Here is a 27,656-nt window from a genome sequence, read left to right on the forward strand (position 1 = left end):
AGAAAAATCCCAAATACAAAATCTAACAGCACACATAAAGGAAATAGTAGCAGAAGAACAAAGCCACCCCAAACCGAGCAGAAGAAGAGAGATAATAAAGATCAGAGCAGAAATAAAAAATATAGAATCTAAAAAAAAAAAAAAACTGTAGAGCAGATCAATGAAAACTAAGGGATGGTTTTTTGAAAAAATAAACAAAGTTGATAAACGTCTAGCCAGGTTTCTCAAAAAGAAAAGGGAGATGACCCAAATAGATAAAATCATGAATGAAAAAGGACTTATTTCCAATTATTACTTATTACCAATTATTCCCTTATTATCAGGGAATACTATGAAAGATTATATGCCAGCAAACTGGACAACCTGGAAGAAATGGATGAATTCCTAAGCACCCACACTCTTCCAAAATTCAAACAGGAAGAAATAGAACACTTGAACAGACCCATAACCAGCAAAGAAATTGAATCAGTTATCAAAAATCTCCCAACAAATAAGAGTCCAAGAGCAGATGGCTTCCCTGGGGAATTCTACCAGACATTTAAAGCAGAGATAATACCTATCATTCTCAAGCTGTTACAAAAAATAGAAAGGGAAGTAAAACTTCCAGACTCATTCTATGAAGCCAGCATTACTTTTAATCCTAAACCAGAGACCCAGTAAAAGAGAACTACAGGCCAGTATCTCTGATGAATATGGATGCAAAAATTCTCAACAAGAGAAGAGCAATTCGAATTCAACAGCATATAAAAAGTATTATTCACCATGATCAAGGGGGAATTAGTCCTGGGCTGCAGGGCTGGTTCAACATTCACAAATCAATCAATGTGATACATCACATTAATAAAAGAAAAGAAAGGAACCATATGATCCTGTCAATCAATGAGAAAAAGCATTTGACAAAATCCATCATCCTACCTTAATAAAAACCCTCAAGAAAGTCAGGATTGAAGGAACACACTTCAACATCATAAAAGCCATTTATGAAAAGCCCAAGGCAAATATCATCCTCAATGGGGAAAAACTGAGAGCTTTCCCCTGACATCAGGAAAACGACAGGGATGTCCACTCTCACCGCTGTTGCTTAACACGGTGTTAGAAGTTCTAGCGTCAGCAATAAGACAAAAAAAAAGGAAATCAATGCATCAAAATTGGCAACGATGAAGTCAAGCTTTCACTTTTTGCGCATGACATGAGATTATACATGGAAAACCCGATAGACTCCAGCAAAAGTCTGCTAGAACTGATACATGAATTCAGCAAAGTCGCAGGATACAAAATCAATGTACAGAAATCAGTTGCATTCTTATACACTAATAATGAAGCAACAGAAGCACAAATAAACTGATCCTATTCACAATTGCACCAAGAATCATAAAACACCTAGGAATCAACCTAACCAAAGATGTAAAAAATCTGTATGATGAAAACTATAGAAATCTTATAAAGGAAATTGAAAAAGATATATAGAAATGGAAAAACATTATGTGCTCATGGATCAGAAGAATAAATATTGTCAAAATGTCAATACTACCCAAAGTTATCTACACATTCAATGCAATCCCAATCAAAATTGCACCAGCATTCTTCTCAACACTAGAACAAGCAATCCTAAAATTTGTATGGAACCACAAAAGACCACGAACAGCCAAAGTACTTTTGAAGAAGAAGACCAAAGCAGGAGGCAACACAATCCTAGACTTTAGCCTCCACTACAAAGCTGTAATGATCAAGACCGCATGGTATTGGCACAAAAACAGACACAGAGACCAATGGAATAGAATAGAAACCCCAGAACTAGACCCACAAAATTATAGCCAACTAATCATTGACAAAGCAGGAAAGAATATCCAGTGGAAAAAAGACAGTCTCTTTAACAAATGGTGCTGGGACAACTGGACAGCAACATGCAGAAGGATGAAACTCGACCACTTTCTGACACCATTCACAAAAACAAACTCAAATGGATAAAGGACCTGAATGTGAGACAGGAAACCATCAAAACCCTAGAGGAGAAAGTAGGAAAACACCTCTGTGACCTCAGCCATAGCAATTTCTTACTTGACACATCCCCAATGGTAAGGGAATTAAAAGCAAAAATGAACTATTGGTACCTCATGAAGATAAAATGCTTCTGCACGTCAAAGCATTGTTTCAAAGGAAACAATCAACAAAACTAAAAGGCAACCAATGGAATTGGAAAAGATATTTGCAAATGGCATATTGCAGAAAGGGCTATTATCCAAAATCTATAAAGATATCACCAAACTCCACACCTGAAAAGCAAATAATTGAGAGAAGAAATGGGCAGAAAACATGAATAGACACTTCTCTAGAGAAGACATCTAGAGGGGCGCCTGGGTAACTCAGTCGGTTGAGCGACTGTCTTTCGCTCAGGTCATGATCTCACGGTTTGTGAATTTGAGCCCCGCGTCGGGCTCTGTGCTGATAGCTCAGAGCCTGGAGCCTGCTTCTGATTCTGTGTCTCCCTCTCTCTCTGCCCCTCCCCCACTCATGCTTTGTCTCTCTCTGTCTCAGAAATAAACATAAAAAAAATTAAAAAAAAGAAGACATCCAGATGGCCAACAGGCACATGAAAAGATGCTCAACGTCGCTCCTCATCAGGGAATTACAAATCAAAACCACACTCAGATATCACCTCACACCAGTCAGAGCGGCTACAATGAACAATTCAGGGGAGTATAGATGCTGGCGAGGATGTGGAGAAACGGGAACCCTCTTGCACTGTTGGTGGGAATGCAAACTGGTGCAGCTGCTCTGGAAGACAGTGTGGAGGTTCCTCAAAAAATTAAAAATAGAACTACCCTATGACCCAGCAATAGCACTGCTAGGAATTTACCCAAGGGATATAGGAGTGCTGATGCATAGGGGTACTTGTACCCCAATATTTATAGCAGCACTTTCAACAATAGCCAAATTATGGAAAGAGCCTAAATATCCATCAACTGATGAATGGATAAATAAGTTGTGGTTTATATACACAATGGAATACTACGTGGTGATGAGAAAGAATGTAATATGGCCTTTTGTAGCAATGTGGATGGAACTGGTGAGTGTTCTGCTAAGTGAAATATGTCATACATAGAAAGACAGATACCATATGGTTTCACTCTTATGTGGATCCTGAGAAACTTAACATAAGACCATGGGGGAGGGGAAGGGAAAGAAAAAATACATTAGAGAGGGAGGGAGTCAAAACAAGAGATTCTTAAAAACTGAGAACAAACTGAGGGTTGATGGAGGCTAGGATGGAGGGTAGGTTGTGTGATGAGTATTGAGTGTTGGGCACCCATTGGGATGAGCACTGGGTGATGTATGGAAACCAAGTTGACAATAAATTTCATATTAAAAAATTAAAATTAGGGTAATAACAGGATCAATCTCATTTGCCTGTTGTGAGGATTATGTAAATTAATATATTAGTGCTTAGGAAAGTACACTTCACACTGTAAGTTCTACAGAAATGCTAGCTATTATCTTGACCATTATTGTGTGCTTTATATCCTGTGTCACACATATTCTTATTAAACAGCAACCCAATAAGGAATGCACTGTTATCACCCCAAAAAAAACAAAGTCAGAAAAATTGGGAGTAATTTCCCCAAAGTTGCAGAATCCAGACCAGAATCCCTCCAAAGTCCATGTTCTAATCCACCAAACCACAGTAGAATGGCAATCCTTAGTGGAAGAACCAGCTATGTTGGACGATTTCTGAAGTGAGACTCTCAAAAAACTTGGGTTCTGAGCCCAGTATTGCCATCAACTCATTCTGTGCCCTTGAGAAGTAACTTAAACACTCTGTATGTTTTCTCATACAGAAATTAACAATGGATAATACAACAGTTCCCACTTGGTTCACTTCACATGGCTGCTTGAAAGCACAAATCAGATCACATAAGGAAAATGGCCCTTTCAGAGTTCAAATCTCACCCTTTGCTTCCTCTACCGCACTTCACTATAAATTACTTTGCCTTGTCCCCCAAAATGCAATCCCCTCCCACTCCCACCTCCACCATGGAAATTCTGTTTTATTACATTCTACTAGGATTTTGCACATATTATTCCTTCTGTCTGGAACATATTTTCTCCACTGGAAAACCAAGGCCACATCTCATTCATCTCAATAGCCCAATGGCCAAGACCCCATATAGTTACAGGCTGATTGTTCTGATGGGAGGTTGTGGCATGAGCAGATCCAGGGGAAAAAGGACAGGGGAAGTTCCATACTTTTCATACAGTTTATCTTCAATGCTGCCTATTGACAGGAGGGTAGAGAAAAAACAAATCCAGCCAGCTCCACACTTAATCTCCTGGTCCTAGAGGTGTGTCTCATCAAGCCACCTTTGCTTTTAAATAGATGTTTTTGCTACTTCCATCACATTGGGTTTTTCTGTTTCCTCTGACTTTTTGGATTCAATCGTCTAATGGTAAACTGGAACAGGTCTTTGTGTATTACACAAGCAGTCTGTGAGGGTAGGGGTGTCATAACAATTATATACAATTAAGTTCCCAAACATAAGCTGCAAATTTGGGCTTTTGGTAAAAATCTCCAGGGGAAAAAAAGATTAAAAGGAAGCTGTCAGGGATATGTTTCTTCTCCCTTCAAGTAGATCTAATGAGTGGGAAGGGCAGCAATGTGACAGTTCAACAAACATCAGTATCAGAGAAATTAGAAATGTAAATTTCCTTGAAACTGTAGTCCTTGGAAACAGGTTCTTCTCCCTGCTTCTCCCCTAAGCTGCTCTAAGGCATTGATTATTACTTAGAGGTATGGGTGATACTTACTTTTTTATGTAGGTTTTTAAAAAATTTCTTTTAATTTTTATTTAAATTCAAGTTAGTTAACATATAGTGTAATAATGGTTTCAGGAGTACAATTTAGTGATTCATCTCTTACATATAACACTCAGTGCGCAACAAAAGTGTCCTCTTTAATGTCCATCACCCATTTACCCCATACCCCTACCCAACACCCCTCCAGCAACCCTCAGTTTGTTCTCTGTATATAAAAGTCTCTAATGGTTTGCATCCCTCTCTCTTTTTATCTTATTTTTCCTTCCCTTCCCTTATATTTATCTCTTTTGTTTCTTAAATTCCACATATGAGTGAAATCATATGATTTCACACTTTCTCTGACTGACTTATTTCACTCAGAATAATACATTCTAGCTCCATCCACATTGTTGCAAATGACAATATTTAATTCTTTTTTGATCGCCAAGTAATATTTCATTGTGTGTGTGTGTGCGCGCACGCATGCGTGTGTGTATGGACATAGACATACATACATATATACTACATCTCCTTTATCCATTCATCAGTCAATGGGCATTTGGGTTCTTTCCATAATTTGGCTATTGTTGAGAGTGCTACTATAAACATTGGGGTGCATGTGCCCATTCAAATCAGCATTTTTATATCTTTTGGATAAATACCTACTAGTGCAATTGCTAGGTTGTAAGGAAGACGTATGTTTGTTTGTTTGTTTGTTTGTTTATTTATTTATTTATTTATTTATTTATTTTTGAGGAGCCTTCTTCATACTGTTCTCCAGAGTGGCTGCACCAGTTTGCATTCCCACCAACAGTGCAAAAGTGTTCTCTTTTCTCTTCATCCTTGCCAACATCTGTGGTTTCCTGAGTTGTTAATTTTAGCCATTCTGACAGGTGCAAGGTGGTATCTCATTATTTTGATTTGTATTTCCCTTATGATGAGTGATATTGAATATGGGTAATCCTTTCACTCATCCATTTATTTTTTAGGAGCCCTGGGAGGTAGGGAAAATCAGGGGGTACTTCATGAACTCTAGTCCTCATAGGCTGGCAGGGAGCAAGGATGATAACTAGAGTTGATCAAAAAGACCCAGAATATTTATGAAATAAGCTGAGTCACGTTCAGGTCTGTATATAATAAAAAGCCTCCTATTGTCTAGCCAGATATTCTGATTTAGTGAGTAGGTACCAATTGCCTGTTTGCTGCCAGCCCTCCACTCTATCTCCCAATTCCTCTTCAAAGGACATTAAGCTTTGAAGATTTCCCTTATGACTCTTCTTTTTAATTTGACAAATTAAGCTGTTGTTATTATATGGATGGTTTTGGCAGCCACCCTGTTTGTTCAAACATCTGGGAGAGGCAAGGGAATGGTGGAGATAGCAAAATACTGCTTAATTTTCTTGATTTGCAAGGCTTATCCACAGCAGCCCTCAGCAATTTGGCAGGACCTCTCTTTGCTTGTGTAACTGTTTGGACAGATAGCACATACAAAGAACCTATATCAGAGAACCAGTGAGGTTGGGTCACTTATGTCAATAGCTAGCAAGCCATGGAGTGGACATGTCCTATTGCCTTTTCAGGGTGGTCCTCCAGCACTCATCCACTTTTAGTCATACTAAGATTTTGTATTTTCCCCATGAGGCAGTCTTACTGCCTTGCTTAGATATGGACACTTTACCGCAAAAATAAGTCCTTTCAGTGTCACAAGAGAAAGCAACTGGGCTGTGGGAAGCAGAAGGTTGAAAGAGTATATAGTGCAACAGTGAAAAGAATACTAGAGAGTGAATCTGGAGACCAGAATCAAATTTTAGCTTTGCCACTGACTTGCTGTGTGGTCTTGGTCAGGAATAGGTGTCTCAGACTTTCACCATCATTATAAGGCATGTGTGTATGTATGTACATGTGTATGCATGCACATATGCATGTCCATAGCCAGAATTGTTGATGGGGAGGGGAGTCCTCTAAAAGCCCTGATGACAGACATTCTAGAAGTCTTGAAGACTAAATATGATGAACATGACAGAAACCTTAGGCTTGCCCTCTGAAATGTACCCATCAGGATTCACTACAGAAAAAGCTTCCTATAAGACAACTCCTCTGGAGCTAGTGAGTTCCACAGTGACCCAAGAATCTGAAAAGGGAACGATGAGGAATTTTTCTTCTTACCAAATTAGGTGAAGAAGGGATTCACCAAGCAACAGGGTGTCAGTGTTGTACATATGGGCTTGGTTGAGGTTTATAGGACCAATCAATCATGCTAACAAAGGAGGCAGAGAGTAAATATTATCCCATCAATCCTATTCAAAATTGCCTTTTTGTTTCCCACTCCCCACTTCTAGACAAAAACACATGAAATTCCTTCCTAGATGTGGAGTCTTTAAATCATAGTTCAGGGATGCCTGGTTGGCTCAGTCAGTTTAACGACTGACTCTTGATTTTGGCTCAGATCGTGATGTCAGGGTTGTGAGACTGAGCCTTGTGTTAGGCTCCTTGCTGAGTGTGGAAACTGCTTAAAATTCTCTCTCTGCCTCCCTCTGTGTCCCTCCCCTACTCTGTCTCTCTCTAAAATAAATAGATAGGTAGATTTTTAAAAATCTTAAAAAAATAAATCATACTCCGTGCTTTCAAGTTTGGTATTAATGAGGCTTCCTAGATAGGTGGAGGAATTTCAACCTATTATTGGTCCCCCATGGCTCCAACTTCAAGACTGGAGCCCCAGAGCATATGGAAGAATTATATATTCCAGACATTGGGAAGAGGAAAATATTTCAGTGAGTATGGAGACAACTGCTGCTAAGAACCTCCTCTCATAGCACCACAGGGGTAGAGGGAAAGAGGGCTGCTAACCAGCCACAATTTCAGTGTGCCTTAGAGTTGATGTGTTTGCTAGAGGTCATTTGGTCTAGCCCTCTGCCTCTGATCAGGCAACTAGCCAAAGTAAGCCAGATACAAGGGAAGGAGGATCCATGATTCCCTAGTAAGTTTGGGCCAGTGCTGGTTTCCTCTTAGGAGCAATTGTTTCTTTATATAGGTTCATTTCTTTATCTTCATCTCAATCACTACTATTTTCTACTCTTTATGGGGACATAAAGATTCTTCAAATAGATTTATCTTTCAAATAAGACTAAAAAAATATGCCGAATGCTCAGAATTGTGGTGTTTTCCAGCCATCTACATTAAGAAGGATCAGAGGTGGGGCACCTGAGTGGCTCAGTCAGTTAAAGATTCGATTTGGTTTCAGCTCAGGTCATGATCTCACAGTTTCATGGGTTCAAGTCCCACATCGGGCTCTGCATGGGCAGTGGGAATCCTGCTTGGGATTTTCTGTCTCCCTCTCTCTCTGACCCTTCCCCACTCACACTGTCTTTGTCTCTCTCAAAATAAATAAATACACTTTTGAAAAAAGGATTAGAGGTAGAAGAATAAAGAAAAGATTTTTTTTCTAGACTGTGGTAAAATAGCTGTTTGCAGGGCTGATGCTTACTTAATCTCTTTAGAATATGCTAAACTGCTTGAAATTTTAGGGAGCTACTACCTCTCAATCACAGGAAAGTATACCTCAGTTGAGGCAAGTGGAACAGGGAACTGGCTCAACTTGTACACTGTGACTATGAAGCTTAATATTGCTGACCCCTCCTTGGTAGCATTTCCAGCCTCTCCCATCTTGGTTATGTTAGCCTGTGGACTGTCAGATTTCACAACTTGGGTCTGAGAGATAAATGTAAAATGTCATTACCCCAGTTCCCTTGGTGGGCAAAAGAGACAAACACTAAATGGTATACTCAAGACACATACCTGTGAGTCCTTATAATTCACAGCTCTGTTTCTATTGAACAGAAACCCAAGAACCTCAACAGAGCAGTGACATTACAGAAGAAAAAATCTCCATTTATTTGTTAGGTTGTATATATCCTCTGCAAGTGAATATCTAGAAATGAAGGCTTTAGTGACTTCAGCCACTGAAGACTTTCTGAGTTCAGAGAAGTGGCTGTTTCTAATGAAATGGAAGGCTTTCAGGAATTATTTTTATAAGCAGATGATAAGAAAGATAATTTGGTCTGTCAATAGTGCAGGAGTGAGAACCTTGACTTCAAGTGTGCAAGCTTGGGTAGACCTTGTAAAATGTGTCAGGATGAGGTAATCTCACCAATAGAAAAAGAAGTATGTTGATTGACCTGCACCAGAGAACCAACCTTATAGTCTGTGTCTGGGAGTGAATTAGAACATACTACTTATCCAAGTTTTTATCTGGTGGTGATAAAACTCCAGGGCTGGAAAGAGGCTTGAAAGTCTATTGAGTCAATCCAATTATTTCCTGGCAACATCCAAAGAGATGAACCTTTCATTTATTAATGAAGTGTTGTCTCAAAGATTTCTCCAACCTTCTTATAAAGCCATTGAAGTACACAACACTTCTCAGTAGTAGAAAGTTTTTCCTTGGCTCTAATCTAAATCCTTTCTGCTGCTCTTCATATTTAATTTCTTTTCATCCATCTGTGGCTACGATGTGATGTTCTAGATGAGCTATTCAGACTCTACAATGCCCCTGTTGATAAGGATCCTACCTCCCAGTCTAGGACAGATGCCTGCCACTGGGCAATCTTGTCGATATTCTCCAAACGCCTCTTGCGCTCATTGATCTGCTGAGTCACGTTTCTCATGACAGCCAGAGCAGCTGCCACATACCTGTAGTCACTGTGAAGACACAAAAGTACAAGTTCGGTAAATCAATGTGCTAGAGAACCAAATGTTGGGTACCAACCCTAAAGTCCATTCCTCTCTTCTTAGTAACAGAGTCCTGATTTTCAGATGGAACCCATGCCACATGGAGTAAAAGATTATATTTCCTATATTTCTTATAGTAAGGGGTGATTATGTAACTAGTCCAGTGATATGTAAATAGAAATTTTGGGCAGAAATTTTCAGAAACCTCCTTTAAGGAAGATAGCATACCCTTCTTTGGCCCTTTCTCAATCCTGATGCTTGGAATGCAGATGTGATGGTTGATGTTCTAGAAGCCATCTTGGACCATAGGGACAAGATTCCTTCTCCTATGGATATGATAACAGAAAGTTGGGAGGAACCCAAGTTTCTGATGACCATAGAGCACCATAGCAGTCATGGACTGCCTACCTGTAGACTTTTTTTATATGAAAGTGAAATAGACCCCTATCTTTTTTTAGAGCATCATTTTTGTGTCCAGTCTGATATAACCAGCCAAGAATCAAGAAAGCAGCCTTATTCATGGCATGGTCCAGAACTTTACCGTACTTTCTATCACTTATTTCTAGGGAACTCTGCCAAAAGTCACTGTGAAATAATATCCACTCTTTTCTTCTAGTATGATATAATGATAGGATGTAGCATAGTGGTTAAGAATAGACTCCAGAGCCAGACTCTTTGGGCTCAAATGCTAGTTTTGTCACTGACTACTTGTATGGCCTTTGTCAATTCTCACAACTCTATCAATGACTCAGTTTCCTCATATGTGAAATGGGGATAATTATAGTAGTGTTTGTTGAAGGTTTAGTCATCTATATAAATTGTTTTACTCTTGGTTTATAGTAAAAGTTGCAGTATTATTAATACAACTCAAAGTGCAACCTTTAGGCCCAGTTTCCTGGGACTGTGGATGGCCTACTTGTTGAAAGTTATACCACCCTGCCCAGTTTTCTCTGCTTGTCTGATCTGATTTCCAATCAAATGGCTCCTGTGAAAGGCAGATTGAAAATGATATCCCAGTCATTTGGTGGAGCTTTAATAGACTGAGAGGGCAAGAGGATGAGTTATGAATCAGTCTTAACTAACCTTTATTTAAAAAAAAAGCTGAACATATTTTGTGGTCATTAATCTGCTCACTGTCCCAGCACCAACTTGAAAGAAGAAAGGAGGGGAAAAAAAGATACTCAGTAAATTTTTCTTTCCTAAATCATTGAAGTGCAAGATGGTTGACCAATCATAGGCACAGGGAAGGTAATTCTAACTGCTAAGGCAGACATTATGCAGCACCTCCTCTTAGCTGGCCTCCATGTGTCCTCTGAACACCTACCAGACCATAGTCTTCAAATGCTACTTCATTTTATTACCTCCAGTGACCAGTCACTACACCTCCTAATCAGTTTATTCTGCCTCAAGACAACTTTGTTAAAACAACAACAACAACAACAACAAACCCTTATTCTGAGCCTTAATAAATGTTAGCTATTATTAGTTTTTCTTCTGGGTCCTATTGCTGACTTATATTGAACTCATGATTGACTAATGCTTCCTAAGTCTTTTAAAATATGCTGTCTTGGGGCACCTGGGTGGATTAGTTGGTTAAGCATCCAATCTTACTGACCAACCAAAGTCATGATCTTGCAATTCATGAGTTCAAGCCCCATGTCTGGCTCTGTACTGACAGCTCAGAGCCTGGAGCCTGCTTCAGATTCTGTGTCTCCCTCTCTCTCTGCCCCTCCACGTCCCCCCCTCTCTCAAGAATAAATAAACATTAAAAAAATTTAATATGCTATCTATAAGCTGAATCTCTCTAGGTCTGTCCTTGAACTTTACATCTCCCTCTTACTTTCTTAGACCCAATTATAAAACCTTACATTTGTTCCTGTTATATTTCATCCTTTTACAGTTACTTGCTCCAGCCTATGGGCAATCTATTGGACTCTGTATGACTATTAAAATTTCTCCCTGGAAAGACTACCTGAGCTTGCCATTTGGAAACAGAATAGGGTGATAACAGAAAGGGCAGCTGCAGTGTAGAAGATGCTGACATAAATAAGTACCCCTGTACTTTGGGCCCATTTAATGTCTCCCATGCTATTCCTCCTTCTGGTTTGAGGCATCAGGAAAATGACTTAAGCCACTTTTGGGGAGGTAAAACATAAAGCTTTATGTCCAATATGGTATCCTATAGCCACATTTATTTAAAATTAAATATAATCAAATATTAGTACTTCAGCTGAACCACCTACATTTCTCAGTACTCAATAGCCATGCATGGCCAGTGGCTACTACATTGGACAGAACAGGTATAAAACATTTAAATTATTGTAGAAAGTTCCATTGGACAGCAGTGGTATGAGAATGCCTATTACCTCTGACTCCATGTACTACCTAGCCATGGATTCATTACTGTCACTCTGCTACTGTCAGTCAACCTTTGCCATATTTAGGTGGCTGTCTTTCTTACAATGGTTAGAGGGGGATATGTCCCCATTTTTAACCTGCTCCACTAGCTTTAGGAGTGGGTGAGAAAAGAAGTGAATAGTTGTGGTCTTGCCTGAACCCTTCTCCAGAGCCCCCAGGCCTTCAGAAAAGGTCTGGGCCCAGTTCCTTGATAAGATCTACTGAACCAAGATTGTCTTGTTCCAGATATGTCAGCTAACCTCCCTGTTATATACAGTCTTTCTTCCTGTCAGCTTAGGGAAGGTTGGATGGCTGAGTGGGGACATATCACCCTTCTGAAAGCAAAGGCAGTATTATTATCTACTTATTACTATCCATCCATCAAATCTTATCCCTTAGAGGCCACTCTGCCTGAATTTCAGACCTCCTTATCTGAATACTTATCTGACTAAGCCTTCAAGCTGGAAGCAGCCTCTAATTCATTTCAAATCCAAGCTACTCTGACATGCATTGCAGGAGCTATCATCTCAATACAGCTTCCTGATATCTGCCAAAAGAGGTGGCCCCTGGCCTGGGGAGTAATGCTGGGCCCAACAGATCACTCTGAAGGAGGACATTGATTCATGTGCCCTGCCAATGCCTGAGCCACTCTATCAGCACTCTGGAACCCAGTACATAGAAAAAGAGGGGGCCAGGGACCCAGAGGGAAAGACGGCCTTGAGACAGGAGTTCTTGTCACAAGGTGAAGGAGCACAGGGATAGCAAGTCCCTTGCAGATATCCTATCTTACTAGACCCCACTAAACCAAATAAGGGCCTGTGGTTGCTTTGGCTTAATAAACTTACATGGCTTTTGGCTATGCTTTGAAAATGTCTTTCTGGGGCTCTTAAAAACAATTATGCAACATATAATTTATCTATTAATATCATCAGTCCACAAGTATGATTTTTAGAACCTCCTGCTATATTCCATGAAATAGATACTCAGGAGTAGGTGAGAGATGAGCTGTAATATAAAAACATTTGAGAAACACTCTTTGAATATCCTGGTTGCTCCTCTGAGATTTAAGTACAATAGTGATTGCTTCTGGTCACTTAGCACCATGAAGTATAACTGTGGAGGTCATTTAGGCTCATGACATCATGGGCTGGTACAACTGCAAGAGACCTTCCAGACTGGCTAGTTCAATGGTTTATAAACCTTCTTGGGCATGAAAATTATCTGGAGGGCTCTTTACAAAGCTAAGTTCTGAGACCACTGTCCACACTTTGTGTCCCTGCCTTGCCACACATATTTGTTCTCTGGGCCTCAGTCCTTCCAGCCATAAAATGAGAAAATCTGACTAGAAGACATTCCTTTAAGGGCCTTTACATTTCAGGTGCCATACATATTTTCCATTTTTATTTTTTAAATGTACTAATTTTAGTGGGAGTTCTTCAGTGTCCTATTAGCTCTCACAAGAAACTGTATCCTTACAAAACGTGGGACTCCATTCTGGCAATGCTCTGTAGTAAGCATTTTAAAATAACATTTAGCCCTTCCAAATTTCATGTCTAATGATGATGCCCACCAATCCCCAGGTAATAAACAGACTTAGGGAGGAGGGAACAGAGTCCTCTTTTGTGAGGTCCTTCACAACCTGCCTCCCTCATAGCCAACACAGCATGGCAGGCAGAGCTACACTGGTGGTATTTACACACAAAGGGAGAGTCTAGTGCTACCACATTTAGATTCGAATTTGAAATTTGTCCAAGGCTCCAGAGCTATTGATGCGCATGACCCATGATTTGCTAAACAAACAACAACAGCTTAAGAATGAACCAAGGGATTGGCTTTGAGATTAACATAAACAAAACCAACTAGCCAATATCCGTGGCTTTATGCAACTATGTCTGGAGTCAGCTCCAAGGAAACCAGGCAATGGAGCCAAATGAAAGTAGGAAGTAGAAAAGTAGAAAGTGGGTCTATTGAGAATTAGAAAGCTAAGGGAAATTGGACAAAGGTCATTTTTCTTCTTGGAGGGTTCAGTCAGGAAGAGAGCTGAATTAATAAGTCTAAGGTCAGGGATTTAATACTAATTAAAGGCAGGTTATAACAAGGCTGAGGGCTTTAGCTCATAAAGTAAAGCATGTGAGGGTGGGGGGTGGTTCATTCATTGTTGGAGATGACTCTCAGCATATACCTTACTGGTAGGTTCATTTGCTGGTGGGTCATTTCCAGTCAGAGAGAGAGAGGTAAGCTTTTTGGTAATTTTGGGGTTGGTTTTCTTGCAAATACTGAAAAATTGTAAACAAAAAACAAAACAAAAAAAGACAAAACAAAAACAAATACTTCAGGAGAAGACTCAAGTTTATTTTCCCCCAGTCATGCTCTGGGTCTAAGGGGAAGGTACAGTTTGGATGATGCAGAGGAGGGTGGAAAGGACTAAAGATTACCAGGGATATAGCCACGCAGAAGAAATCTAAGGTGAGAACAAGTTATGTAGGCTGTTATTAGGATATTGAATCTATCAAACAAAGTGGAATAAATAGTTGAGCAATCATTCCATCTGGATTGATTCACTTGGCTAAACTCAGGACTAAGGATCCAGTTGAGCTCCCTGAAGGCAGGGTCTAAGTTGTGTAGTAATGATGATGCATACTGTTTGTGTGTGTGTGTGTGTGTGTGTGTGTGTATACTGTTTTACAGCTTTATAAGAAACTCTCATAAGTGTTCCCTTGCTTTACACACACAATAACCCTTTGAGGTAAGCAAAAAAAAAAAAATCATCATTCCATTGTGCAGATAAGCTAACAGAAACTCAGAAATGGCTAAAAGACATATATTCTTAATAAAGACCAACATGTAGACAAGGATCTCCCTAACTCCTGCTTCCCTCTATCCTTTACCTATGGTCCTGGGCGGTATACTTGAGGAGCTCAGCCAGTTGTAAGGGATACTTGCAGATCTTCTGCACTGGAGTCAAAAGGAATCCATCAATAGCAATGTCGATCATCTGCTGCAAGAGGCGACAAGCCTCAAAGAAGTGCTGGTAGCGGCTGTCCTTCATCAGTTTGGAGAGTTCCATGCAGGCGTCCAGGTGGTTGTTACAGTACTCAGAGTATATCCAGAATCCATCTTGCTATGAGCACAGGAAAAATGGAGAGGAAGAAAAGGGTACTGAGAATTACAAAGAAGTTTTGGAGAAATGAAAAAAAAAAAAAAACAGATCCTGTCCTTATGTAGCATATTAAAATAACAATATCAATCTTTCCTAAATTGATTCAAAATTTAATAATAGAAATAAAGGAATTATTTGGGAAGTAGACAAACTGTAAACATTTGTATAGAGAAAATAAGTAGGAATAGTATGAAATTCTATAAAAGAAGGGTATTGATGGGGCACTGGCCATGACAAAAGTGAAAATACTATGGCAATAAAATTATGGAACTGGATTGTTTATTTTTTCAAGTTTCTATCTTAATTCCAGATAGTTCTCATAGAGTGTTATATTAGTTTCAGGTGTACAGTATAGTGATTCAACAATTCCATACATCACCCAGTGTTCATCACAACAAGCACACTTCTTAACCTCCATCGTCTATTTAACCTATCCACCTACCCACCTCCCCTCTAGTAACCATCAATTTGTTCTCTGCAGGTAAGAGTCTGATTCTTGGTTTGTTTCTCTTTTTTTCCTGTTGCTCATTTGTTTTTTTCTTAAATTTCACATATAAGTGAAATAATATTGTATTTTTCTTTCTCCTAGATTTTATATCCTTTAGCTTGATCCATGTCTCTGCAAATGGCAAGCTTTCATTTTTCATGGGAGAATAATATTCTGGTGTGTGTGTGTGTGTGTGTGTGTGTGTGCCTATGGTATATATATATACACCCCATATATTCCTTATCCATTCATCTGTTAATGGACACTTGAGCTACTTCCATATATTGGCTATTGTAAATAATGCTGTTGTAAATGTAGGGGTGCATATATCCCTTTGAATTAGTGTTTTTGGAATTTTGGGGTAAATATCCAGTACTGTGATACTGGATCATAGGGTAGTTAATTTTAACTTTTTCAAGACCCTCCATACTTTTCCACAGTGGCTGCACCAGTCTGCATTCCCACCAACAGTGCAAGAGGGTTTCTTTTTCTCTACATTCTCACCAACACCTGTTGTTTCTTGTGTTTTTTTTTTTTTTTATTTTAGTCATTCTGATAGGGGTGAGGTGGTAACTCATTGTAGTTTTGATTTGAATTTCCCTGATAAGTGATGTTGAGCATCTTCTCATGTGTCTGTTGGCCATCTGGATGTCTTCTTTGAAGAAATATCTGTTCATGTATTCTGCAGAGTTTTTAATTGGATTGTTTGTTTGTTTGGATGTTGAGTTGTATCAGTTCTTTATATATTTTGGATACTAACCCTCTATCAGATATGTCATTTGCAAGTATCTTCTCCCTTTTAGGAGATAGGCTTTTAATTTTGTTGCATGTTTCCTTTGCTGTGCAAAAGTTTTATTTTGATGTAGTCCCAATAGTTTATTTTTGCTTTTGATTCCCTTGCCTCAGGAGATATATATGTAGAAAAATGTTGCTCTGACTGATGTCAGAGACATTACTGCCTGTGCTCTCTTCTAGGATTTTTTTATGGTTTCATGTCTCACATTTAGGTCTTTAATCCATTTTTTAATATTATTTATTTTTAATTGAGAGAGAGAGAGAGAGTGAAAGTGGGGAAGGGGAAGAGGGAGAAAAGGAGAGAGAGAGAGAGAGAGCATGCGTGAGATAGAGAACCTTAAGCAGGCTCCACCCTCAGCATGGAGCCTGACACAGGGCTTGATCTCCCAACTGTGAGATTACCTGAAACCAAATCGAGAGTTGGACACTTAACCAACTCAGCCAACCAGGTGCCCCAGTCTTATTCTTTTGAATGTAGTTGACCAATTTTCCCAACACCATTTGTTGAAGAGACTGTGTTTTTCCCATTGGATATTCTTTCCTATTTTGTCCAAGGTTAATTGGCCGTATACTTATGGGTTTACTTCTGGGTTTTCTATTCTGTTCCATTGATCTATTTTTCTAGTTTTGTTCTAGTACCATACTGTTTTTATTATTATAGCTTTGTAATATAACTTGAAGTCTGGAATTGTAAAAACTCCAGCTTCACTTTTCTTTTTCAAAATTGCTCTGGCTATTTGAGGGTTTTTTTTGTGGTTCCATATAAATTTCAGGATTTTTTTTGTACTAGTTGTGTGAAAAATGCTCTTGGTATTTTGATAGGGATTGCATTAAATGTGTATATTGCTTTGGGTAGTACAGACATTTTAATAATATTCATTCTTCCAATCCATGAGCACAGAATGTCTTTCCATTTCTTTGTGTCATCTTCAACTTCTATCATCAATGTTTATAGTTTTCAGAGTATAGGTCTTTCACCTCTTTGATTAGGTTTATTCCTTGGTATTTTATTTTTGGTGCAATTATAAATGGGATTGCTTTCTTAATTTCTCTGCCTGTTCATTATTAGTGTACAGAAATGCAACAGATTTCTGCACATTGATTTTGCATAGTGCAACTTCAATGAATTTATTTATAAGTTCTACAAGGTTTTTGGTGGAGCCTTTCAAGTTTTTTTTATATATAGTGTCTTATGCAAATAGTGAACGTTTTATTTCTTTACCTATTCAGATGCATTTTCTTTCTTTGTGTTGTCTAACTGCTGTGGCTAGTACTTCCAGTACATGCTAAATTAAAAAGGTGAGCATGGACATCCTTGTTTTTCTTCAGTGACTATGTGGTAAGCTGTGGGTTTTCAAATATGGCTTTTATTATGTTGAAGTATGTTCCCTCTAAACGTACTTTTCTGAAGGATTTTATCATAAATGGATGTTGTGCTTTGTCAAATGTTTTCTCTGCATCTACTGAAACGATCATATAGTTTTTGTCCTTTGTCTTATTGACGTGATGCATCACCCTGATTGATTGGTGGATATAGAACCATCCTTGCATCCTAGGAATAAATTCCACTCGATTGTGGTAAATGATTTTTTAATATTTTTCTGGATTTGGTTTGGTAATATTTTGTTGAGTATTTTTGCGTGTATGTTCATCAGGGATATTGGCCTGTAGTTTGTGTTCTCTCTCTCTCTCTCTCTCTCTCTCTCTCTCCCCCTCCCTTTTGTCATCTTTATCTTGCTTTGGTGTAAGGGTGATACCGGCCTCATAGTATGAATTTAGAAGTTTTCCTTATTCTTCTATTTCTTGGAATGCTTTAAGAAGAATATGTATTAACTCTTCTTTAAATATTTGGTAGAATTCTCCTGTGAAGCCTGAACTTTTTGTTTGGGAGTTTTTTGATGCAATCTCCTTCCCAGTAATTAGTATGTTCAAATGTTTTATTTTTTCCTGTTTCGGATTTGGTATGATAGATGTTCTTAGGAACTTATCCATTTCTTCTACATTGTCTAATCTGCTGGCATGCCATTTTTCATAACATTTTCTTACAATCATTTGTATTTCTGTGGTGTTTTTTTTGTTATTTTTCCTCTTTTATTTATTATTATGTTTGATTCCTCTCTCTCTCTCTCTCTCTCGATGAGTCTAGCTAAAGGTTTATCAATTTTGTTGATATTTTCAGAACCAGTTTCTGGTTTCACTTATTTAGTTAATTTTTTAGTTTCTATATCATTTATTTCTGCTCCCATCTTTATTATTTCCTTACTAATGCTGTTTTGGGGGTGTGTTTATTGTTCCTTGTCTAACGATAAAGGAAATTTTCAACTTTTAATGCTTGTGAGCCCTGCTCCTGGGTTCCCATGGAAGCTCTACTTGTATCAAGGTAAGAAGAACTTGACAAAACTTCAAAGCATAGGTTCTGTTTCTGCCCAGAGCACACCTTATACATCTGCTTTGTAGTAAGTAACCAAAAGGAAACATTTAAAACTAAATATAAGAGTAAAATCTCCCTAAATTCCATTCCCATAGTTCTAAAGCCTGCAACCTTGCACATACTAAAACCATAAGATAAAGTTTATAATTTTCTGAAATATCCTCCATCATGATGATATGTAACTCTTGATGTAACAAAAACATATATAACCCTGTATGAAACATTACTTTTCTCTGGAACACTCTCTTCCTTGTGAAGATTGTGTATCCAGTGCAGCTGTACTCACTTGGTCTTGGATAAAACTCTCTTTCTTTTTTTTCTCCCTCTTTTTTTTAGAAATTCCAAAGGATTTTTTTCTTCCAAGTTTTTATATAAATTCCAGTTAGTTAACATACAGTGTAATATTAGTTTCACATATAGGATTCATTATTTACATACAACACCTAGTTCTCATCACAATTACCCTCCTTAAACACCCATCACCTGTTTAGCCCTCCCTTCCCCCCACCCTGCCCCCATCCCCTCCAGCACTCTCATTTTTTCTCTATCGCTAAGAGTCCATTGTATGGTCTGCCTCTCTCTCTTTTCTCATGTTCATCTGACTTGTTTCTTAACTTCCACATATGACTGAAATCATTTACTGTTTGTCTTTCTCTGACAGACCTTGTCATATAGCATAACACTTTCTAACTCCATCCACCTTATTGCAAATAGTAAGATTTTATTCTTTTAATTTATATTTTAGTTAATATATAGTGCAATATTAGTTTCAGAAGTAGAATTCAGTGATTCATCACTTATATAGAACACCAAGTGCTCATCACAGCAAGTGACCTTCTTAATATCCATCACCCATCTAGCCCATCTCCCACTCACCTCCCTCCATCAACCCTCAGTTTGTTCTCTATTGTTGAGTCTCTTATGGTTTCTTTCACTTTCTTCTCTTCCCCCCCTTCCCATATGTCCATCTGTTTTGTTTCTTAAATTGCACATATGGGTGAAAACATATAGTTGTCTTTCTCTGATTGACTTACTGTGCTTAGCATAATACATTCTACCTTCATCCACATTATTACAAATGGCAAGATTTCATTATTTTTGATGGCTGAGTAATATTCCATTGTGTACATATACTGCACCTTCTTTTTTTTATATATGAAATTTATTGACAAATTGGTTTCCATACAACACCCAGTGCTCATCCCAAAAGGTGCCGTCCTCAATACCCATCACCCACCCTCTCCTCCCTCCCACCCCCCATCAACCCTCAGTTTGTTCTCAGTTTTTAACAGTCTCTTATGCTTTGGCTCTCTCCCACTCTAACCTCTTTTTTTTTTCCTTCCCCTCCCCCATTGGTTCCTGTTAAGTTTCTCAGGATCCACATAAGAGTGAAACCATATGGTATCTGTCTTTCTCTGTATGGCTTATTTCACTTAGCATCACACTCTTTAGTTCGATCCACGTTGCTACAAAGGGCCATATTTCATTTTTTCTCATTGCCACGTAATATTCCATTGTGTATATAAACCACAATTTCTTTATCCATTCATCAGTTGATGGACATTTAGGCTCTTTCCATAATTTGGCTATTGTTGAGAGTGCTGCTATGAACATTGGGGTACAAGTGGCCCTATGCATCAGTACTCCTGTATCCCTTGGATAAATTCCTAGCAGTGCTATTGCTGGGTCATAGGGTAGGTCTATTTTTAATTTTCTGAGGAACCTCCACACTGCTTTCCAGAGCGGCTGCACCAATTTGCATTCCCACCAACAGTGCAAGAGGGTTCCCGTTTCTCCACATCCTCTGCAGCATCTATAGTCTCCTGATTTGTTCATTTTGGCCACTCTGACTGGCGTGAGGTGATACCTGAGTGTGGTTTTGATTTGTATTTCCCTGATAAGGAGCGACGCTGAACATCTTTTCATGTGCCTGTTGGCCATCCGGATGTCTTCCTTAGAGAAGTGTTGATTCATGTTTTCTGCCCATTTCTTCACTGGGTTATTTGTTTTTCGGGTGTGGAGTTTGGTGAGCTCTTTATAGATTTTGGATACTAGCCCTTTGTCCGATATGTCATTTGCGAATATCTTTTCCCATTCCGTTGGTTGCCTTTTAGTTTTGTTGGTTGTTTCCTTTGCTGTGCAGAAGCTTTTTATCTTCATAAGGTCCCAGTAATTCACTTTTGCTTTTAATTCCCTTGCCTTTGGGGATGTGTCGAGTAAGAGATTGCTACGGCTGAGGTCAGAGAGGTCTTTTCCTGCTTTCTCCTCTAAGGTTTTGATGGTTTCCTGTCTCACATTTAGGTCCTTTATCCATTTTGAGTTTATTTTTGTGAATGGTGTGAGAAAGTGGTCTAGTTTCAACCTTCTGCATGTTGCTGCCCAGTTCTCCCAGCACCATTTGTTAAAGAGGCTGTCTTTTTTCCATTGGATGTTCTTTCCTGCTTTGTCAAAGATGAGTTGGCCATACGTTTGTGGGTCTAGTTCTGGGGTTTCTATTCTATTCCATTGGTCTATGTGTCTGTTTTTGTGCCAATACCATGCTGTCTTGATGATGACAGCTTTGTAGTAGAGGCTAAAGTCTGGGATTGTGATACCTCCTGCTTTGGTCTTCTTCTTCAAAATTCCTTTGGCTATTCGGGGCCTTTTGTGGTTCCATATGAATTTTAGGATTGCTTGTTCTAGTTTCGAGTAGAATGCTGGTGCAATTTTGATTGGGATTGCATTGAATGTGTAGATAGCTTTGGGTAGTATTGACATTTTGACAATATTTATGTTTCCAATCCATGAGCAGGGAATGTCTTTCCATTTCTTTAAATCTTCTTCAATTTCCTTCATAAGCTTTCTATAGTTTTCAGCATACAGATCCTTTACATCTTTGGTTAGATTTATTCCTAGGTATTTTATGCTTCTTGGTGCAATTGTGAATGGGATCAGTTTCTTTATTTGTCTTTCTGTTGCTTCATTGTTAGTGTATAAGAATGCAACTGATTTCTGTACATTGATTTTGTATCCTGCAACTTTGCTGAATTCCTGTATCAGTTCTAGCAGACTTTTGGTGGAGTCTATCGGATTTTCCATGTATAATATCATGTCATCTGCAAAAAGCGAGAGCTTGACTTCCTCTTTGCCAATTTTGATGCCTTTGATTTCCTTTTGTTGTCTTATTGCTGATGCTAGAAATTCCAGCACTATGTTAAACAGCAGCGGTGAGAGTGGGCATCCTTGTCATGTTCCTGATCTCAGGGAAAAAGCTCTCAGTTTTTCCCTGTTGAGGATGATGTTAGCTGTGGGCTTTTCATAAATGGCTTTTATGATCTTTAAGTATGTTCCTTCTATCCCGACTTTCTCAAGGGTTTTTATTAAGAAAGGGTGCTGGATTTTGTCAAAGGCGTTTTCGGCATCGATTGACAGGATCATATGGTTCTTCTCTTTTTTTTTGTTAATGTGATGTATCACGTTGATTGATTTGCGAATATTGAACCAGCCCTGCATCCCAGGAATGAATCCCACTTGATCATGGTGAATAATTCTTTTTATATGCCATTGAATTCGATTTGCTAGTATCTTATTGAGAATTTTTGCATCCATATTCATCAGGGATATTGGCCTGTAGTTCTCTTTTTTGACTGGGTCTCTGTCTGGTTTAGGAATCAAAGTAATACTGGCTTCATAGAATGAGTCTGGAAGTTTTCCTACCCTTTCTATTTCTTGGAATAGCTTGAGAAGGATAGGTATTATCTCTGCTTTAAACGTCTGGTAGAACTCCCCTGGGAAGCCAACTGGTCCTGGACTCTTATTTGTTGGGAGATTTTTGATAACCGATTCAATTTCTTCGCTGGTTATGGGTCTGTTCAAGCTTTCTATTTCCTCCTGATTGAGTTTTGGAAGAGTGTGGGTGTTCAGGAATTTGTCCATTTCTTCCAGGTTGTCCAATTTGTTGGCATATAATTTTTCATAGTATTCCCTGATAATTGTTTGTATCTCTGAGGGATTGGTTGTAATAATTCCATTTTCATTCATGATTTATCTATTTGGGTCATCTCCCTTTTCTTTTTGAGAAGCCTGGGTAGAGGTTTGTCAATTTTATTTTTTTCAAAAAACCAACTCTTGGTTTCGTTGATGTGCTCTACAGTTTTTTAAGATTCTATATTGTTTATTTCTGCTCTGATCTTTATTATTTCTCTTCTTCTGCTGGGTTTAGGCTGCCTTTGCTGTTCTGTTTCTAGTTCCTTTAGGTGTGCTGTTAGATTTTGTATTTGGGATTTTTCTTGTTTCTTGAGATAGGCCTGGATTGCAATGTATTTTCCTCTCAGGACTGCCTTCGCTGCATCCCAAAGCGTTTGGATTGTTGTATTTTCATTTTCGTTTGTTTCCATATATTTTTTAATTTCTTCTCTAATTGCCTGGTTGACCCACTCATTCGTTAGTAGGGTGTTCTTTAACCTCCATGCTTTTGGAGGTTTTCCAGACTTTTTCCTGTGGTTGATTTCAAGCTTCACAGCATTGTGGTCTGAAAGTATGCATGGTATAATTTCAATTCTTGTAAACTTATGAAGGGCTGTTTTGTGACCCAGTATATGATCTATCTTGGAGAATGTTCCATGTGCACTCGAGAAGACAGTATATTCTGTTGCTTTGGGATGTAGAGTTCTAAATATATCTCTCAAGTCCATCTGATCCAATGTCTCATTCAGGGCCCTTGTTTCTTTTTGACCGTGTGTCTAGATGATCTATCCATTTCTGTAAGTGGGGTGTTAAAGTCCCCTGCAATGACCACATTCTTATCAATAAGGTTGCTTATGTTTATGAGTAATTGTTTTATATATTTGGGGGCTCCGGTATTCGGCACATAGACATTTATAATTGTTAGCTCTTCCTGATGGATAGACCCTGTAACTATTATATAATGTCCTTCTTCATCTCTTGTTACAGCCTTTAATTGAAAGTCTAGTTTGTCTGATATAAGTATGGCAACTCCAGCTTTCTTTTGGCTTCCAGTAGCATGATAAATAGTTTTCCATCCCCTCACTCTCAATCTAAAGGTGTCCTCACATTTAAAATGAGTCTCTTGTAGACAGAAAATAGATGGGTCTTGTTTTTTTATCCATTCTGATACCCTATGTCTTTTGGTTGGCGCATTTAATCCATTTACATTCAGCGTTATTATAGAAAGATACGGGTTTAGAGTCATTGTGATGTCTGTATGTTTTATGCTTGTAGTGATGTCTCTGGGACTTTGTCTCACAGGGTCCCCTTAGGATCTCTTGTAGGGCTGGTTTAGTGGTGACAAATTCCTTCAGTTTTTGTTTGTTTGGGATGACCTTTATCTCTCCTTCTATTCTAAATGACAGACTTTCTGGATAAAGGATTCTTGGCTGCATATTTTTTTCTGTCTAGCACCCTGACAATCTCGTGCCAATTCTTTCTGGCCTGCCAAGTTTCAAAAGAAAGATCAGTCACGAGTCTTATAGGTCTCCCTTTATATGTGAGGGCATGTTTACCCCTTGCTGCTTTCAGAATTTTCTCTTTATCCTTGTATTTTGCCAGTTTCACTATGATATGCAGAAGATCGATTCAAGTTACGTCTGAAGGGAGTTCTCTGTGCCTCTTGGATTTCAATGCCTTTTTCCTTCCCCAGTTCAGGGAAGTTCTCAGCTATTATTTCTTCAAGTACCCCTTCAGCACCTTTCCCTCTCTCTTCCTCCTCTGGGATACCAATTATACGTATATTATTTCTTTTTAGTGTATCACTTAGTTCTCTAATTTTCCCCTCAGACTCCTGGATTTTTTTATCTCTCTTTTTCTCAGCTTCCTCTTTTTCCATAACTTTATCTTCTAGTTCACCTATTGTCTCCTCTGCCTCTTTAAGCCGAGCTGTGGTGGTTTCCATTTGTTATGCATTTCGTTTAAAGCGTTTTTCAGCTCCTCGTGACTGTTCCTTAGTCCCTTGATCTCTGTAGCAAGAGATTCTCTGCTGTCCTGTATACTGTTTTCAAGCCCAGCGATTAATTTTATGACTATTATTCTAAATTCACTTTCTGTTGTATTATTTAAATCCTTTTTGATCAGCTCATTAGCTGTTGTTATTTCCTGGAGATTCTTCTGAGGGGAATTCTTCCGCTTGGTCATTTTGGATAGTCCCTGGCGTGGTGAGGACCTGCAGGGCACTTCCCCTGTGCTGTGGTGTATAACTGGAGTTGGTGTGCGGGGCCGCTGTCAGACCTGATGTCTGCCCCCAGCCCTCCACTGGGGCCACAGTCAGACTGGTGTGTGCCTTCTCTTCCCCTCTCCTAGGGGCGGGATTCACTGTGGGGTGGTGTGGCCCGTCTGGGCTACTTCCACACTGCCAGGCTTGTGATGCTGGGGATCTGGCGTATTAGCTGGGGTGGGTAGGCAAGGTGCACAGGGGCAGGAGGGGCAGGCTTAGATCGCTTCTCCTTAGGTGATCCACTTCAGGAGGGGCCCTGTGGCAGGGGCAGGGAGTCAGATCCGCTGCGAGAGGTTTGGCTCCACAGAAGCACAGAGTTGGGTGTTTGCATGGAGCGAGCAAGTTCCCTGGCAGGAACTGGTTCTCTTTGGGATTTTGGCTGGGGGATGGGCGGGGGAGATGGCGCTGGTGAGCGCCTTTGTTCCCCACCAAACTGAGCTCTGTTGTCAGGGGGCTCAGCAGCTCTCCCTCCCTTTGTCCTCCAGCCTTCCCGCTTTCCGAGCAGAGCTGTTAACTTATGACCTTCCAGATGCTAAGTCGCGCTTGTTGTGGGAACACAGTCCGTCAGGCCCCTCCGCTTTTGCAAGCCAGACTCGGGGGCTCTGGTTGGCCGGCGAGCTGCCCCTCCGCCCCGGCTCCCTCCCGCCAGTCCGTGGAGCACGCACCGCCTTGCTGCCCTTCCTACCCTCTTCCGTGGGCCTCTTGTCTGCGTTTGGCTCCGGCGACTCCGTTCTGCTAATCCTCTGGCGGTTTTCTGGGTTATTTAGACAGGTGTAGGTGGAATCTAAGTGATCAGCAGGACATGCGGTGAGCCCAGCGTCCTCCTAAGCCGCCATCTTGCCTCTAGTCTCTGCACCTTCTTTATCCATTCATCAGTCAATAGATTTTGGGCTCTCTCCAGACTTAGGTTACTATAGATAATGCTGCTATAAACATTGGGGTGCATGTACCCCTTTGAATCAGTATTTTTGTATCATTTGAGTAAATACCTAGTAGTGAAATTCCTAGATGATAGGGTATTTGTATTTTTAGTTTTTTGAGCAACCTCCATAGTGTTCTCCAGAGTGGCTGCACAGTTTGCATTCACACAAGCAGTGAAAGAGATTTCCCTTTTCTCTGAATCCTTCTCAACACTCTTTGTTTCTTTTGTTCTTAATTTTAGCTATTCAGAAAGGTGCAAGATGGTATCTCATTGTGGTTTTGATTTGTATTTCTCTGATGATGAGTGATGTTGAGCATCTTTTCATGTGTTTGTTAGACATCTGGATGTCTTCTTTGGAAAAGTTTTTATTCATGTCTTCTGCCTACTTCTTAACTAGGTTGCTTGGTTTTTGGGTGTGGAGTTTGATAAGTTCTTTATAGGTTTTGGATACTAACCCTTTAACATATATTTCGTTTGCAAATATATTTTCCCATTCCATAGGCTGCCCTTTAGTTTTGTTGATTGCTTCCTACACTTTGCAGAAGCTTATTATCTTGATGAAGTTCCAATAATTCATGTTTGCTTTCATTTTGCTTACCTTCAGCGACCTGTCTAGTAATAAGTTGCTATAGCTGAGGTCAAAGAGTGTGGCGCCTATGCTCTCCTCTAGGATTTTGATGAGTTCCTGTCTCACGTTTAGGTCCTTCATGCATTTTGAATTTATTTTTGTTTACGGTGTAAGAAAGCCATTGTTTCTTGTTGATATTCTGCTTAGAAAATCGTTTCTGATGGGGCGCCTGGGTGGCTCAGTCGGTTGAGCGTCTGACTTCGCCTCAGGTCATGATTTCGCAGTCGGTGAGTTCGAGCCCCACGTCAGGCTCTGTGTTGACAGCTCAGAGCCTGGAGCCTCATTTGGAGTCTGGGTCTCCCTCTCTCTCTGCCCCTCCCCTGCTCATGCTCTGTCTCTCTCTCTGTCAAAAATAAATAAACATTAAAACAAATTAAAAAAAAAGAAAATCGTTTCTGTTGATTTTCCATTGCTATAAGTGGGGTATGAAAGTTCCCCACTACTGTGGTATTGTTATCAATGGGTTTTCTTCTACCAGCCCATAAGTCGATTTGCTGGGTGTTCCAAGTGATCTGACCTCAATAACCGCTGTCTTTGAGGGACCAGAAAAGCTTAGGGTCCCCCTATGTCTCCATCATCTTTACTCCTCTCATGGTTTCACTCTTTTTTTAAGTGAAATTAATTGTCAAATTGGTTTCCATGCAACCCCCAGTGCTCATCCCAAAAGGTGCCCTCCTAAATACCCATCACCCACCCTCCCCTCTTTCCACCCCCCATCTACCCTCAGTTTGTCCTCAGTTTTTAAGAGTCTCTTATATTTTGGCTCTCTCCCCCTATAACCTCTTTTTATTTCTTCCCTTCCCCCATGGACTTCTGTTAAGTTTCTCAGGATCCACATAAGAGTGAAAATATATGATACCTGTCTTTCTCTGTATGACTTATTTCACTTAGCAGAACACTCTCCAGTTCCATCCACATTGCTACAAAGGGCCATATTTCACTCTTTCTCATTACCATGTAGTATTCCATTGTGTATATAAACCACAATTTCTTTATCCATTTGTCAGTTGATGGACAATTAGGCTTTATCCATAATTTGGCTATTGTTGAGAGTGCTGCTATAATCATTGGGGTACAAGTGCACCTATGCATCAGTACTCCTGTATCCCTTG

At 39.5% G+C, this 27,656-nt stretch overlaps 1 protein-coding gene across 7 annotated transcripts in view; it reads right to left on the bottom strand.

Moving 5' to 3' along the window:
• The window catches only part of ARHGEF9 (Cdc42 guanine nucleotide exchange factor 9), a 200,235-nt gene that overhangs the window by 37,015 nt on the left and 135,564 nt on the right, over positions 1-27,656 (bottom strand). For all 7 annotated transcript variants that reach the window (XM_023248858.2, XM_045050624.1, XM_011291773.3 and 4 more), the window contains 2 exons: positions 14,802-15,034; positions 9,357-9,486 (listed from right to left, as the gene is read on the bottom strand). In XM_023248858.2, coding sequence (XP_023104626.1) covers positions 9,357-9,486; positions 14,802-15,034 — 363 coding nt within the window. The remainder of the gene's footprint in view (positions 1-9,356; positions 9,487-14,801; positions 15,035-27,656) is intronic.

The sequence above is a fragment of the Felis catus genome, chromosome X, assembly GCF_018350175.1.
Source record: "Felis catus isolate Fca126 chromosome X, F.catus_Fca126_mat1.0, whole genome shotgun sequence".
NCBI classification, from domain to species: Eukaryota; Metazoa; Chordata; class Mammalia; order Carnivora; family Felidae; genus Felis; species Felis catus.